At 37.5% G+C, this 16,331-nt stretch overlaps 1 protein-coding gene across 1 annotated transcript in view; it reads right to left on the minus strand.

The window, feature by feature from the left end:
- The window catches only part of LOC145672677 (uncharacterized), a 58,155-nt gene extending 43,140 nt beyond the window's left edge, over positions 1 to 15,015 (minus strand). Inside the window, exons 1-2 of the mRNA XM_081741842.1 lie at positions 14,996 to 15,015; positions 10,025 to 10,167 (exon numbers count right to left, since the gene is read on the minus strand). Coding sequence (XP_081597968.1) covers positions 10,025 to 10,167; positions 14,996 to 15,015 — 163 coding nt within the window. The remainder of the gene's footprint in view (positions 1 to 10,024; positions 10,168 to 14,995) is intronic.
- Positions 15,016 to 16,331: the final 1,316 nt, after the last annotated feature.

Genomic DNA, 16,331 nt, shown 5'->3' on the forward strand with positions numbered 1-16,331 from the left:
CATCACTCAAAACCATTGTTGCGGAAGTTGGTTTGAAATACGTGTCTATATTCTGTTGGGACAATTTGGAATGTAGTTCCTTCACTAATATTGCGCAATGTCTCAAATGTTCATCGTACTCACATACGTTTCCGTTGTAATTTCCTTCAACAAACTGGATTACGTAGTTTAAATATTCCTTCACATTACTCAGGTTTGACAATTTGCTGGCCTCTTCTTCTTCGTTTTCAGAGCTTTCAGCTCCTTTCACACTGTCTATAACCTCATCTGTACAAATGCGATAACCAGAGTCGCATTCATCATGTTTCAACCATCCCTCAATATTCTCCAATAGGAGTTTGTTTTCACCTACTCGAAGCACGGTTTCTTGACTGGCTCCACATTTTCATCCAATAAAATTTTATTCAATGCGCTCGCGAGCGTTGAAGCTTTTATATATTTTACAGCATCTTCTAAAGTGTAGACAATGGACCGCGTGTTATAGTTCTTTAAATTCTGCAGACTTCGTTGTTATCTTTTGTCTTCTTCATTGTTAGTTTCTTCTAATTCTACAACTTTATTAAGAAACCTTCCTTTACATAGTTTCTTGACCGTGCACATGATACTTTGCTCCATCCATTGTATCAAGGGTACTATATTAGTTGGAAGTTAAATGCATTTTACCCTCCCATCTTTGCTAGAAAAATTTTTCTCATCCGGATGAGTTGGAGCATTGTCCAGTGCAACTATTGCCCTCTCTTCATTTCTGCATAACTTTAAGAAATCCATTTGATATTGTCTGATTCCAGACACTGCTTTGATATGGGCTCAATCGATCGTAGTTTCTCTTGTAAACCAAGCCTTTCAGATGATAATAATAATGCACATTAGGGCGGAGCGAAAAATCACTTTTTTATATATCGAAGACGCAATAGTGCGGGAAAGTTGTCAATTGATATTGATAAAATACTGCAAAAATTTCGTTTCTGAAATCAAATATCTTCCGGTGGCGAATCGCCAAAAAAGATTTCGTGTCTTTATAGGGTATGCAAACCCGCCGTACACATCACTTTTTTGTGTTTCTACAATAAATGAACAAATTATTACGTATATTTCTTAACGTAAGCAGTCTATAAAATTGAAGATGATTTAGGCTGATTTGGAACCATAAAATAGCCGATTTTAGTAAAACAAAATATTGCATATCATATACTGTACTTGTAGATTCTTATAAGGTTCTAGCATTAAATTAATATGCCGATAAATGTGTTCATTGTTCATTATAATTTTTTCCTTCAACACGCTTTTTCCTTTTAAAAATTCTCGTACTGTTTTATAGAGTTTAACTTCCTCCCCTGAATAAGAATTCAATTTGGACTAGTCCAATTGATAGTAACAGTATTAGGAAAAAAAAAAAAAAAAAAACAACGTTAGTATTCGATAACTTTGTTCGGGTGTGGAAGATGATTTTTTCAAGGTAATTTTGTGGGGTTAACATTGCATTTTAGTGTTTACTTCGTTGCGCGTATTTGGTACGTGTATAAAGAGTTTGTTTTTGTACTGTAAATTAAACTTTATGTGATGTGTGTAAGATCTGTATTTTACATCAATATTGAAACTCTAACCATGCCGAAGATAAGAACAGGATTAAGAACAACTCACCCCGTGCTTGGACATTCAGCTGAACTTTCAGGTGTGTAGTTGCCCACAAAATAAGATGTAATGAAGCATTATTTTCAATTGGTAGAGCTGGGAAAGTGTAAGAAAGGGTATGATCGATCTATAAAGAAGTTGGCGAGAGACGTTGCTCAATGTGTGAAATCTGTTTAGGGCAAAGTTTCCATCCCTACTTTGTCGTTAGAACGTGTAGTTCAGTTTCTACTTGCTTTGCACGGAAAGTATATAAGTTTGTTAAATCTGAGAAAAAAACGAAAGCTTCTGCTAGTTTCCAGAAAAAATGGATATTAAAAAATGGATATATTTAAAGAAGATTTCACGAAGTCTTTTGATATATGTTCCTGTAAATGTCATGAACTTTCCATGTGCTCATGTGAATTAAGAAAGAAAATACCTAGAAAGGAGTGGACATTTCTGCAAGAACAGAGAACAACATGAGTAGCCAGAATAGAGTGAGTTGACTACGAGGAGACTTTAAAATTAATCATACGCACTAAAAGTAAATCCCGAGAGACCACCCGCCAACAGTCTTCTTACACATCACAAACGAGTACTTCTAATGAACTCCAGACATCATCTTATGATGGCGATGAGTCAGGTGTTGATGATTACTTTGCAAAACAACTGAATATTAGAGAACAAAGAAGCAAGCAGCAATGACATGTCCTTAGACTTGTCGGTATGCTGGCAGACCGATTTCGAACATCTGATCGTGCAACTGCTTTGATAGCAACAGCTACATTGCAATCTTTTGAAATAATTGATCCACAAAATGCTGGCTAGATGATAGACTTCCCAAAAGTGCAGCGAGAAAGGGAAAATATAGGACAAAAGGAGGTGTTAATGGCCAAAGGAAAGGATCTTAGAGGCTTGTATTTTGATGGTCTGAAAGATCAAACTCTATGCAGGAAAGAGACTGGAGGTCGTTGGTTTTCAGCAAAGAGATACGCTACTTGTAGAGATGGAGCTAAACACTTGTGGTTAATGATAATTTCTTCAAGGCACATACCACAAAAGTAGCGGCAATTGGGTCAAGAAGTGTGTAATCCAAAATAACTGTTATTTCGCACACCCGGAGAATATATTGTTTTCTATGGTTGAAGAAAGATTCACGTCAGAACAGAGGCATAGAGAAAGATAGTCAACGTAATGGGAAAAGCTAAGAATGAGAAGAGCAGATATTGTGACAGTAGTATCAGTAGGAAGACGAAACGAGGAAGACCAGCTAAAGAAGACCATGAGTCACATGTAAAAAAAATGTATGCTACCAAAGCTCAATTTCAATGCAAACGATTACACAGACCTTATTAATTGGGAATCAGTTGAAGTGAAGTATCCTCCAGCTTTGTCTTGTTTTCCAACAAAGAACATCCAGTCATAAAAAGAGCTTTCAAATATTCCTATCACATTACGAGTACAGAACGCTGCGTGAAACTTGTAACAGAAGCATCTGCAGCACTTTGTGGCAGAGACGGTTTTATCAGACTTAAACTAAGAATACCGATTTGTAAACACAAAAATAGAAACAAAGGCAAACTATGCTCTGAAAATAACCAAAGATCTAATTTTGAACATACGTGTATGGATGGTAGGGTGGGCATGGGAGGGACCTGACCGGCACCCACGTCCTCGTCGTGGGTCTTGGGTCGTTTCGCTGAAACAAGCAGAGAGGTGCAAAAAAAATATGTATTTTGTATTGAGTTGATTGTTATTTTGATCAAATTGACTAGTGTATGATCCAAAATGCGCCTAAATCATTCAGAAAACATTTCCTAAATTTTATATATATTACTTAACTTTAAAAATGTAGGTTATACTTTTGTTCATTTATCGTAGAAACGCAAAAGAGTGATGTGTTCGGCGGGTTTGCATACCCTATAAAGACACGAAATCTTTTTTGGCGATTCGCCACCCGAAGATATTTGATTTCAGCGTCGAAATTTTTACACTATTTTATCAACATCAATTGACAACTTTTCCGCACTATTGCGTTTTCGATATATAAAAAAGTGATTTTTCGCTCTGCCCTAATGCACATCCAAATTCTGCATTATGTCTTTGATTACTTCTAACATACACACAAAGCACATGAAACCATACGAGTAAAGTGATGGAATGCATCATCGTACTGGAAGATAAATTTAAAAATATGTCTGGTGTAAAATTGGTAATTGCTTGGAAGCATGTTGTACAACGAATAATACACATATTAAACCACTTTAGTTTGTCACAGTATGATGGATTTTGCTACCACTGCGTTCATTTTTACACTGGATAAACTACTAAGTTGTCAAAATAAACAGCGTATTATTCAACCACCCAATTGCCATATCTTCCGCAGCAACCCACGAATTCTCACAATTTTCCTCGAACAACCTGTGTCTAGCAAATAGACTCATTTCTCCACTATCCAGGCTGTGGGTTCCAACGTTATGTCTAAACTTCAATATCATACCGAAAAAAAACTGTTGAGTCAGTCGTTAAGAACTCATCTTCCGTACGATAATTTCTGCCCACCCGTAAGCCAATTTCGCTACAGAAGTGATTCAAAGTGGCGAACATGGTGACAATTAGGGACAAAACAAATAAATATGACTGATAAAAAAGGATTTTATACTGCAACTTGGGTAATGTCAGGACTTCCTACGAACGCTATCGTACGGTAAGGAAACAGTATGTTTGCTTAGCGATATTGATTGTTTTCAGAGAAATTGTCTTGTTCTTCGTAGTTGGCTACACCAACACTCCAAATTTCAAAACGACGTTAGAAATCACTTCCCCTGAAGATCAACATATAGAAGAAAAATTATAATTTAAGGAATAAATATATGACAATGGCAGTTGTCTGAACGTTCAACAGTTTCTACTATGATCCACAAAGCACCATAACTAAATCAATTTTAGTTATAGGAGGCATTGGTACGAAGCTGTTATATCTTAATTGCGAGAAAAGCACAGTTGTCAGCCTCATTGGTATCTTTTTCGGATGTGGCTAAGTTGTTGATACACAGTGAAAGAGTGATAGAGTTGCATATTGTCACATTACCGTATTCACAGAGGAGCGTCAAGCAGCAAATCTATCTTTAACTATCTGGAATTAGTTAAGTAAACATTAGAAAATGATTCGTACAATGTAGTCTTCCCAGAATCAACTCATTTTCGAGTTCCCACAACACGACTACTTCACTAGCAAATACAACGCACGTTAATCCCTTAGTGGCGCAACTTGTATTTCTTCGTTTCGCCTGTACTGTCCCGTGCTCATAGCATTTAATCTATTTGGAAGCATTTTAGCAGCTGTGCCTAATATTATCATAAATATTATCAAAAAGTAATCAATAACGAGTACAACATGGTGAATGATGTTTTAATATTTGAATGCTGTATCATTCTTCTCTTCTCTCCTTTACCTCAACCATAGGTTGGTGGGCAACATGGAAATTTTAAAATTTTTCTCTCGCTTGGGAAAGCTGTTTTATACAGCAATATATTGTGAACAAGAAACACCAATTACTATTCAAAATGAACACCTTTGGCACGCGTACAAAGTCTTTGAGCTATTACGCATTAGTTACATTACGCACTGTTTCTCAAGGAAAATTCGCTACTGCGCTCCAAACTGTCAATGTTGTGTCATTTCTTGTAGGTCATCTCCTGCTGCATACCTCCTCATTTGTTAGTCCAGAGAACTGACGTTTGGACTAGCAGAAAGCCAATCAGATATCGGGATGAAGTCCTGCACCTTCATCTCCAACCACTCTTGAGTGTTCTTATACTTATGAGCGGGTGCCGAATATTTCTGGAACCTTCAGACTTGGCCATGAACGAAAGATATGTTTAGATCCTTCAGCAATCTCTCTAAGACAGTCTGCTGATACACTACGGCTGATGTTTTGACCCGTTTCTCACAAAACTGGAGCTCGCTAGTGTCCATCATAATTGAGTCCCACCACACCATTTCTGAAGCATGATTACGACAGCTCTTGACCTATGGAGTCTTTTCTGCAGATTCTTGTGAACTTGTATCATAAATTTCTTTGTTTTGGACATTGAACGCCTCTTCCACCCATGAGAAAGATTAGTCTGTGTCCATTTGGTGCATAATGCTTCAGCAAGCGCTTTGATTGTATGACCTTCTAACGTCTTAACCAATTAGTGAGGATTTGTCGATATGTCCTTTGTAAGTTACAGTCCCAGGTCACCCCTTAACAGACGTGACATAAACGTTTTATAAATTTGTGGTTCAGATTCATCATGATTGTTTTCATACCGGTTCGCATTGCTATCCCTTTCATGAGTTTAGGAACCTGCACTGTTCCTGGTCTTGCTTTATCTAATGCAGTCTTTCACACTTACAGTTTCAATGCAGAGACGTTCACAGGAAATTTTGCAGGGGGGATCAAACAGCATAGGCTGCTTTTACATAATTTTTGACTTGGAATTCAGATTAAACTAACTCCAAGACCTATAAAGATTAATGTATTGCATATATTCTAGAATATGTTTATTATTATTATTATTATTATTATTATTAATAATAATAATAATAATAATAATAATAATATGAGATATACAAAACTGAAGGATTTGTACTCTGGAGGATTGTAAACGATATTTAACCATTTAATGTGCTCCCCTACTTTTCAAGAAAGAAGTCACACCTTCCTTTTAGTAGCGTTTTGCCTTTTCTATTTCTACAAAACATGAAAATGTTATTTATTTTAATAGTACTATTATTATTTTAAAGCTCTACGAAAGCCAACGAATACGAAACGAAAGATGACAAAATGAATTACATAAAATTCATTTATATACATTGCATAACCAGACTGTAGAGAATATTTTAATTTTTCTTGTAACATAAGCTTTCCCAGAGTTCTCTTTTAAAATATAGTTATTCTATCCGTCTCTTGTTATTTAAGAAGTCAATATGACATATGAGCTTCGAGACAAATGAAAATACATTTTATTTACATAAGAATCTGAATTTTACCAACACTGAAAGAAAAAATAATATATTACTACTTACCAATAGCAAGAAAGACAGCATTCAAAATTATTACAATAACAAATCACTATCAGTCTGACAACGTCCTCATGTTTCTGGTAACTAATATCACATATTTCAATATTTCACCACTCATACAATCAGATTCTTTAAACTACACTTCTTCACAAAACTTAAGCAACCACAAAGAACGTGGGATATGTAACATGTGGGGGCCATTAAACCTGGTAGCAGACACGCAGATACAAACAGCCGCACAGGCAAGGCATAGGTCCGCTATAGAGCGTGCGCAGCAACGTCGCAACCACGGTGAACAGATTTTACCACGAAGCGTACACAACAGCCCAGTTGTATCCGAGTCTGCAAGCAACGAGTTGGTGGTTCCTGTGTGGGATATCAAGCGCAGCCATCTTGCAATGGCTGGCAGACGACATTTGACTGACGTTGACGGCGAGCAAATATTTGGGCGATTTGTACTAGGCCGATCCCAAATGGACGTGGCGCAGGAATTCAATGTGAACAAAAGTGGTGTGTCGAGGCTACAGAGTCGCTTTCAAAATGGGCATCCAGTCAGTAGACGTTATGGAGGAGGTCGGCCGTCAATGACTGGTTTCTCACAATTGATGCCAGACGTGATTGTCAAGCGTCATACTCTCAACTGCAAATGATTTGTTTCAGGCGACGGGACAACGTGTTAGTTGTGAAACTGTTCGTCGGCGGCTCAGTACAGCAGAACTGTATGCCAGAAGGCCTGTGTTGTGTGTTCCAATAAACGGGAGAACAAACATGCACGTTACACATGGTGTTAGAAACATGTTGCATGGGGGGAACAACAGTGAGCGGGTGTTATGTCCTCCGATGAGTCTCGATACTGCCTCTTGTTTGGTCTGGTCGGTTATTAGTGTGGAGAGAGCCAGGAACCCGGTATTACCCAAAGTTCATTGTTGAACGGTCGTCCTTTGGCGTTGATTCCATCGTGGTGTGAGATTGGATCTTGCTGGATGGGAAAACGGACCTCCATATTGTGGAACATGGCACTTTGAAGGCACAATGGTATCGGGATGAAATTCTCCATACACAAATGCGGAATTTCCGCCGAGTATCTGGTCCCGACTTAATGCTTTTTAATGACAATGCCCATCCACACCGTGTACATCTGGTATCCGAGTATCTGGAGAGCGAAGACATTACGCGCATAGCATGGCCTGTATACTCGCCGGACTTGAATCCAATCATGTGTGGAATGCTCTTGGACGGCGAATAGAGTAGCGTAATCCACCATCACCACTCTTTCTCAACTGCGAAGAGCTCTCTTCGAGGAGTGACTCCATCTGTCGCAAGACTTGATTAACACTCTGATTTTCAATATGGAGGCCAGATGCCGTGTCTGTGTATCTGTTCGTGGTGGTCACAGGCTATATTGACTGCCTATGTCCTCTCAAAGTCCAGTTTTGCATGCCGGAGTATTGTGATTCTCAACTTTCTGGTCACCCTGTACATCCTAGCTGTTTTCTTAGCCTTCATTTGTGTTGTATTGTCTATCTGTACCGTCTTTCTGTTGATTATACTTGGTGCAGTGATATTTTTGTTTTATTTTCTACGACTTCCTTCGAGTTGATTAAGTCTTGTTTAGCAGTGTAGATTGTTTACTAAATTTGTTTTGCCTAAAGCCAACAAACTTCCTGCTTTTATTTTTAAAGGTGCTCCACTTTGCATGTTTCTCCATTGCTCTCCAAAGGAATGGAAAAGACCCACACGAATAGCCTTCGTTCGATTTATAGAGAAAACCGCCCGCTAAAGGCAAATATTTATTTTTAGTAGTGAACTTGAACCAACCCGATGCACATGTTTGTAGGGATTTCATATAAGCAATGCAGAGATTGAGAGAGAGAGAGAGAGAGAGAGAGAGAGCAATGCGTGTTTCTAATGAGACATGTGTCCCATTTCTTTCAAAACAACCTTTGTGATTTGGAAAGACAGAGTAATGAAACCTTGTTTTCTCGACTTTTGACTTTTGAAGACCCACCAAGGTGTCGACAGGTAGCCTGACCACTGTTTCTTCCAGATATGTTTTTTTGGTGCCACTGCCCCCGCCCTCCGGAGCTCTGAGAGTGCTTCCCGGAGGAGACCAAGATAATACTGTACGTTTATAATATATTAATAAATAGAATAGTTCCAGCAGTGCCCCGTGAATACTAAGTGTGTTCCTCCCCCCCCCCGCCCCGGGACATTTTTTTCTGAAAGAACGACTGAGCCTGACCACAAACATTTTACATCTGTGCATTGGGTCGATTGGCACACAAGTGGAAATCCGTATTTAGATAATAAGTTTTACATACAGTGTTTGACAAAGCAAAGCTCGAATTATATAAACATAACTCCTTCTTAACAAAGTGCATGCAATAGACTTTTAATTTGAAAGAATTATTCTTATTTTACAGATATTAACCTGTACTAACAAGATTCTAAAGGGGTGCATCGACCCGTTCGGCTCCCTGCGTAAGCCCATGTTTCAATGTATCAATAGATAGTGATATATATTCGAGCCTCCCCGATAATTTTAGCTTCTGAAAGAGTTTGAAAATCTCCCGTGTTCCCTTCCCTGACAGCAACACAGTTTTCTTATTTTTCCCACTGCAAGACGAGTGATTGCACAGACTATCTTTCACTTCTGCACCATGACTCATGTCTTCTGTACCATGACTCAAGTTTTGGAGATTTTCGGCCCGAGCCCGGCCCGCCCCGGCCCGATGAGTTTTTTTAAAATTCTTGGCCCAAGCCCGGCCCGAGCCCGATAAATTTTAAGTTTCATTTTCTAACATTTTTCACGGGCACACTTCTTCAACATTTGCCTTTATTGTAATTATCGTTTAATGAAAATCAATAATTATTAAAGAATTGCAATTAATCGGCCCCAGCCCGGCCCGACCTAAAGAGAAATCAGTGCCGGCCCGCCCAAGCCCGGCCCGGCCCTAAGAAGTAACAGAGTCGGCCCTGCCCAAGCACGGCCCGCAGGCCGGGCCGGGCTTCGGGCCTCGAGCTGGACCCGGCCCGTGCAGGTCTCTAGTACAGCCTGCACCAGAAAAAGTGACAGTAATTATAGTACTACTTAGCATTAATGTTCAATAATTATACGTCTTAAACTGCATCATCTGATTTCAGGCCTATGACAAAAGGCCTGCGAAATTAGTTATTTAACAGATCTTACTTCCAACTTTTCGATGTACAGTACATGATCTTCAAATTAATCATTAAAATTCAAGATAGTGAACCAGTTTATGAAACTTTTTAAGTTCTAACAGTGTGGAAATATGTGTACTGTGTAGAATAAATATTTATTTCTGTGTAGTATGTATTTACCTTCTCCCACATCAGATGGTAAGTTGTTTGTCCTCCTCACTCTCCTTTTTCTAGACAATTTATAAAAACATCCCCATGTGCACAGAGAACAGACGACTCCAACTGCCAGCAACACAAACGATGAGGTTATAAGGTTATTACCACTGAAACGAATAAATAAATATGAAGTTCTTACCATAATCGCTTGTCTTTACTTCCTAATAATTTGTAATGTAAAATCTATGACTAATGACAAGTTAAACTCTGTGGAAGCCTCAAAGCACAGAGCCCCTTTTGGAAAATTGTCTTGTACGAGACGTTAAAATTTCAAACCACAATTTTATCAACCTAAGTTCAAAGAACAACTCTGTTCTATGATTAACTTACCATTTGCATAAAATCAAACATGTAGTAAGCTTATTTTTTTTAGATGGGTGATTCCGCGAAATTTTAGGATTTGTCCAGGCATAGTGTCCTGTATCCTTCGTAATTTGATATAAGTACACTCATGTCCAAAATTATTGTCGCATATCTATAAATATGTTGTAGAAATATAATTTGATAAATTCTCCCGGTATTTCTAATAATGTTTAGTATATGTATAATCGGCAAAGACATGTATGTGGCAAAGTTCATGTCAAAGGAGCAGTAAATAAGAACAATAAAACGAAAATATAGCTTTCTTGTCCATTTAGCATTTTGTACTACTCATTCTAATTTTCGTATTTATAATTCTTTTCCTACGGAATTTACCACAAATATACATTTCTCGATTATACACAGAACTTCAGTACTTAAAGTGCCCTGCAAATTCATTATCAAATTATATTCTTACAAGAAGACAGTTATAGACAAGCGACAATCATTTTGGACATGAGTATACATTGACTACTTTTTTCTCTGACATCCCCTGGGCAACTCATGTTAAAATTTGACAAAGTATGACTCTCTTGGGCCTGGCCTTTGACCTCACCTCCTAGCAAGATTACACCTTCAAAACTATCTCCTTTTATACACCGTAGGTTAAAAATTGATTGGAAAGATTTACAGTTGGTGTTCCTACCCAGTTTCAATATCACATTTTTTTTTTTTCAAAATCGTAAGATAAAACCCTGTATGTTGTTGACGTAATGATTTATATTTAGTGGAGTAAAAAAGTACTGAACCTTTTTTGGCAGGAAATGGTGTTAGTAACCCAAATCTGGGGGTATATGGGTCGCAGCGAGTCAGGCCTAACGTCATTTTACATCTGTCAGTTGAAGCTAGTATAGATGTGCAAAAGGTGTTAGAATTCTTATAATCAGTTGGAAGATATTGCGCCGTGAGGGTGAGTGAGCTTTCCGCAAAACTACACTACATTTTACGATTTTACTTCGATAAAGGTACAATAGTCAGAAGAAGGCGAAATAGTGTTGGAAAACTACACAATACTCTACTTGGGTGGTGTCAAGGTTGAGAATGGCGTCGCGAATCCAATGAGTAGAGACCGGATGTAAGGCAAAATGCCTAGTCTTTAATATTAAATAAAAATATGAACAAAAATATAACTTTAAAGTTCATAAAGGGGTTATAGTTTAAATTTAAGCCAATTTTATTTTGCGTATTTTTCCTATTTCGGCCCATACTGCCTAAATAATTGCTTCAGTACCTAATGTTGCCTATTCTATGCATTTTCTTCAAAATAAGACTTCATTGGGGAAAATATATAATTTCGTATTTCAAGAAAAGATTCTGCCTCTTCTGAGAAATATAGGATTAAGAGAAACTAACTTAGAGACAAGTCAAGATAAGCTTCACCTCTCTGCAATAAAAGAATGTAGCCAAAAGCAATGACACAGTATGATCCACATTTTCCACCCCGTCTTCGTCTTGTTTGCAACAGCATTGCATTCCACATAAGCATAAAAGAATTAACGTTCTTTAAGTCCATATTTCAGTATTAACTAACTAACTCTATGGCCTATGGAACCCGCAGGTTCAGTGCCGCGTTCACAAAAGCTCTCCACTGACTTCTATCCTTAGCTAATTGCATCCAGTCTCTACTTTGTATTCCTATCTCTGCGAGATCCATCTTAATATTATCCTCCCATCTGCGCCTAGGTCTTCCTAATGGTCGTTTTCCTATGGGTCTTCCAGTCAAGACTTTGAAAGCGTTTCTACTTTCTTCCATTCTAGCTACATGACCTGCCCACCTAAGCCTCCTAGACTTGACGACCCTAACAATGTTGGGTAAACCGTATAAACTATGTAGTTCCTCGTTATGAAGTTTCCGCCATTCCCCATTCTCGTTCCTTTTGGGTCCGAATATTCTTCTCAGGATCCTGTTCTCAAATACTTTCAGTCTATGTTCTTTCCTCAGAGTAAGTGACCATGTTTCGCAACCATACAGAACAACAGGCATGATTATCGTTTTATATATTTTAAGCTTCAAATTCTTCGACAGAATTCGCGACGACAAGAGATTTTGAACCGAATAGTAACACGAATTCCCTGCTTTTAGTCGACATTTAATTTCTTCGTGAATATGATTTTCGTCTGTTAATATTGATCCTAAATATTTGAAAGTATCCACTTTATCAAAAGTATTATTTAATATTTTAACGCCTCCACAATTTGCCGTATTACGGTCCCGACGCACTTCCATGTATTTAGTTTTCTCTGCATTTACTTCTAAACCCATGTCCCTGCAAGCATTTAATAAGATCTCTGCATTTATTTCTACTGTTCTCCTATCATCCCCTATTAAATTTACATCATCAGCATATGCCATCACCTGGTGAATACCGTTCAACTGTAGACCCTGGTTGCTATCTTTGATTTTTCTTATAGCGTGTTCTAGCACAAAGTTAAATAATAATGGCGACAACGCATCTCCTTGTTTCAGGCCATTTTGGACGTGAAAGCTCGTGGACAAAAATTTTCCTACCCGGACTTTACTTTGGGATTCACTTAAGCATATCTTAATTAATCCAATTAGCTTTCTCGGTATTCCAAGTTCTGTAAGAACGTTGTACAATGTTTCTCTCCTAACCGAGTCATAAGCCTTTCTAAAATCAATAAATAGTTGATGTACCGGGATATTGTATTCCCACTTTTTTTCGAGTGCTTAGCGAATGGTAAATATTTGGTCGATAGTTGATCGATTTCGTCTAAATCCGCAATGATAATCTCCAATAATTTCATCTGCGTATGGGGTCAGTCTTGCTAATAGAATATTTGAAAGGATTTTATAGGATGTTGACAGAAGAGAGATGCCTCGATAATTATTACAGTCAGTTTTGTCGCCTTTCTTGTGAATTGGAACAATGATTGATTCTTTCCACTCTTGTGGCAATTCTTCCTTGTTCCAGATAAGGAGAATGAGTTTGTGTATCTTGTTCCACAATTTTTCGCCTCCAGCTAAAATTAACTCAGCCGGAATTTCATCCACACCCGGAGATTTGTGTTTCTTTAATTTCTTTATAGCGGCTTCTACTTCTATTCGATTGGGTTCTGGAATATACGGTTCTGCGGTGTGTATCTTCTTTTCTCCACGCGCATTAGTATAGTGGAGTTAGCATATTTCAGTATAGTGGATTGAAGTTACGAACTGCTGTTTGTAGTGATAAAATGCCGTAAAACTTTAGACTGCTATGAGTACTGATAAAATTATTAAAATTTGGACTGTTATGTGTAGTGATAAAGTGTTGTTTAGAATGAATTTACCAAATATACATAGAATCCACGTCAAGTTTCGTTTTTATATATGCAGTAAAAGAAGTTATTAAGAAACAGGTATGTTTCTATATTCTTTGAACATTATCTATAATTTAATATTTTTAGTATTTATCTTCATTATTTCGAGTTACATTTTAGTGCCTATTTTACTACCAATTTATTAAATTGTAACTGCTTATTTACCTGTCTATCTTCCTGGTTTTTAATGTGTAAACACCCGGTCTCTACCAATGAGAAACGAAATAGCCGAAGTTGTGATTGAAGTGGAATTCTGTACTGACGCGTGATGTTCTAAAACTAACATAAGTGCAAACCATTGAATATTATTGTAATTCAAGTGTATATGCCAACACTTGACCATGATGACAATGAAGTAGAAATGATAGATGATGAGAATAGATGTGCATCAAGAGAAAGGCATCAGTCTAACGCCATATTAATGGGAGATTTTAACTGCGTGATGGGAGAAGGACCTGAGAGCAGGGATGTAATGGGGCGTATACGAGAGTATACGGCGTATACCTACCTGAATTTTTTATAACTCAGCGTATACTAACCTTAAATTTACGAAAGAGTGAGCGCACATTGGGTGCATATACGCCAAGTAGTCTTGTGTATACGCTATACTGTTTTAAACGATCGAGCGTATACCTACTAAACGTTCTAGCATTACACCACTGCCTGAGAGTAAGATAGTGGAACCATTTGGAATAGGTAGACGAAACGCACGAGATCAGATGCTGATCGACTACTCTGGGTAATGTTATTTTTATGGTGACAAATACGTGGTTTAAAATTAAACCTTTCAGTTTTACGTCCCACAGTTATACCGTATAGGCTAGAGCAGACGGTGATGATAAGGCTGAATGAAATAATGGAATGAAGAAAATGGGAGGAAACGGGGGAGCTCGAGAAAACCCACGCACACGGTGTTTGTCCATCATGTGGTTTAAGAAGAAAAAACAAAGTTGTGCACGCGGAAAAGTTAAGGAGATTCAAGACGCTACCAAATCTATTAGATTGTCTTCAAGCAGCATTTCCGGAATAGTGAACGGAACATTAAACCACTATCAGGAGCCGACATTGATTCAGATCACAATCCCCTAGTGGCGAAAATGCAAACCTGGTTAAAATCAATGAATACTCAAACCTCATAGAGCAGTTAGGACTACCTAACTTTCTAATGATTTTAGAAATGATCTGAGGTTTTACGTGCTCTGAGGATTACTTTTTACTGTTATGTGTTACCGTATTATTACTGTTATTTTCACTTACTTTACTTTATATTCTGTCATTTATTCTTTTCGCTTTCACGTCTCCTGTTTCAATTTTAGATTTTTGTTCTGCTTTTTATTAGTAACTTATTTTGATGAATATTTACACTTGAACTTTACTTTTTCATGAGTTTTATTTTCAGCTTTTAATATACAAAATGTGTCGGCCATTGAGTTTGTCGTGAGGGGACAAATAGCACGCTGCTGACGCCTTAATTAAAAATCTCCATTAACCAATCGGTGCCGATATCCTAATTAAAATTCCTCATTAACCAATCAAACCTCCTCTGTTTTTAATATTTTTATCATTTTAAATGTAGTAGCGTAAGCAGAATTTCATCAAGGGTTGTCAAGCTTCCAAGTTAATATTATTTCAGGAATTCTATATATAAATATATCTCAATCTGGTAAAGGTTCATTTCTTCATAATATTTTGTTCAAAGGGGATTAAAATCAATAAAAGAAATCTTTGCGAATCTTATTCAATATACCTATTAAAATCTCACTAATGCATATATAGTGCTTTGAATCTTTTATTCCTCTTCAAACGCTAGTAAAATTTTCCTATTGCCTATTTTTTCTAAAGCAAGTTTAATAGTTACTATCGAAATTGAGGCCAAACGAAATAGCTTTCATAATACTACCAGAGTCGTAGCTAGGCAAGGCGTGGGGGCACTTGCCTGGGCCCTGATAGCAAGTGAGCGTCAAACAGCAAGAAAAAAGAAAAAGAAGTGTTGAAAATGAGTAATGATGTTTCGCCCTATAAAGAACCCCATTTATTGGAACTCCATTAAATCAATATTGTTGTTGGTTTTTAAAGAAAAAGAAATAGATTTGGTAAAAATTTTCTTGCTCGCTTCGCTCGCAACCCAAACCTTTGAATAGGAGTCACAATAAGTTTTTACTTATTACTTAAAGCAAGTTATTATATACGATTTGTTAATGACGATGTGATATACAAGGTACCGAGTAATAACTTATAGTAGGCCTATAGGCACCAGCGTTTTCAACATCAGAAACGGTCAAAGTCTGAAATACGTTACAACGAAATCGTAATACATCTTTTTAAACAACCCTCGTATATGGAAAAACACTTCTTAGAATCACCGCACAGCAGGACAAAATCCCTGAAATTAACATTCTGCGAAGTTTCTCGCTCACAAGTTTCTATGTGTGTGTGTGTGTGTGTGTGGTTGCTCGCCCTCTTCTCTTTTCGTATGGCCGAATTTTAAAAAATCGGTTCAACTTAGTTTTTCCCCATCTCTTTGCAAGTTAAATTGCGAAACTAAAAGGCGGTGGCGGACCATATGCTATAATTTGCATATTTGGTGATAAAT

This window comes from Thermobia domestica, chromosome 16 (genome assembly GCF_964235325.1).
Source record: "Thermobia domestica chromosome 16, izTheDome1.hap1.1, whole genome shotgun sequence".
Taxonomy (NCBI): domain Eukaryota; kingdom Metazoa; phylum Arthropoda; class Insecta; order Zygentoma; family Lepismatidae; genus Thermobia; species Thermobia domestica.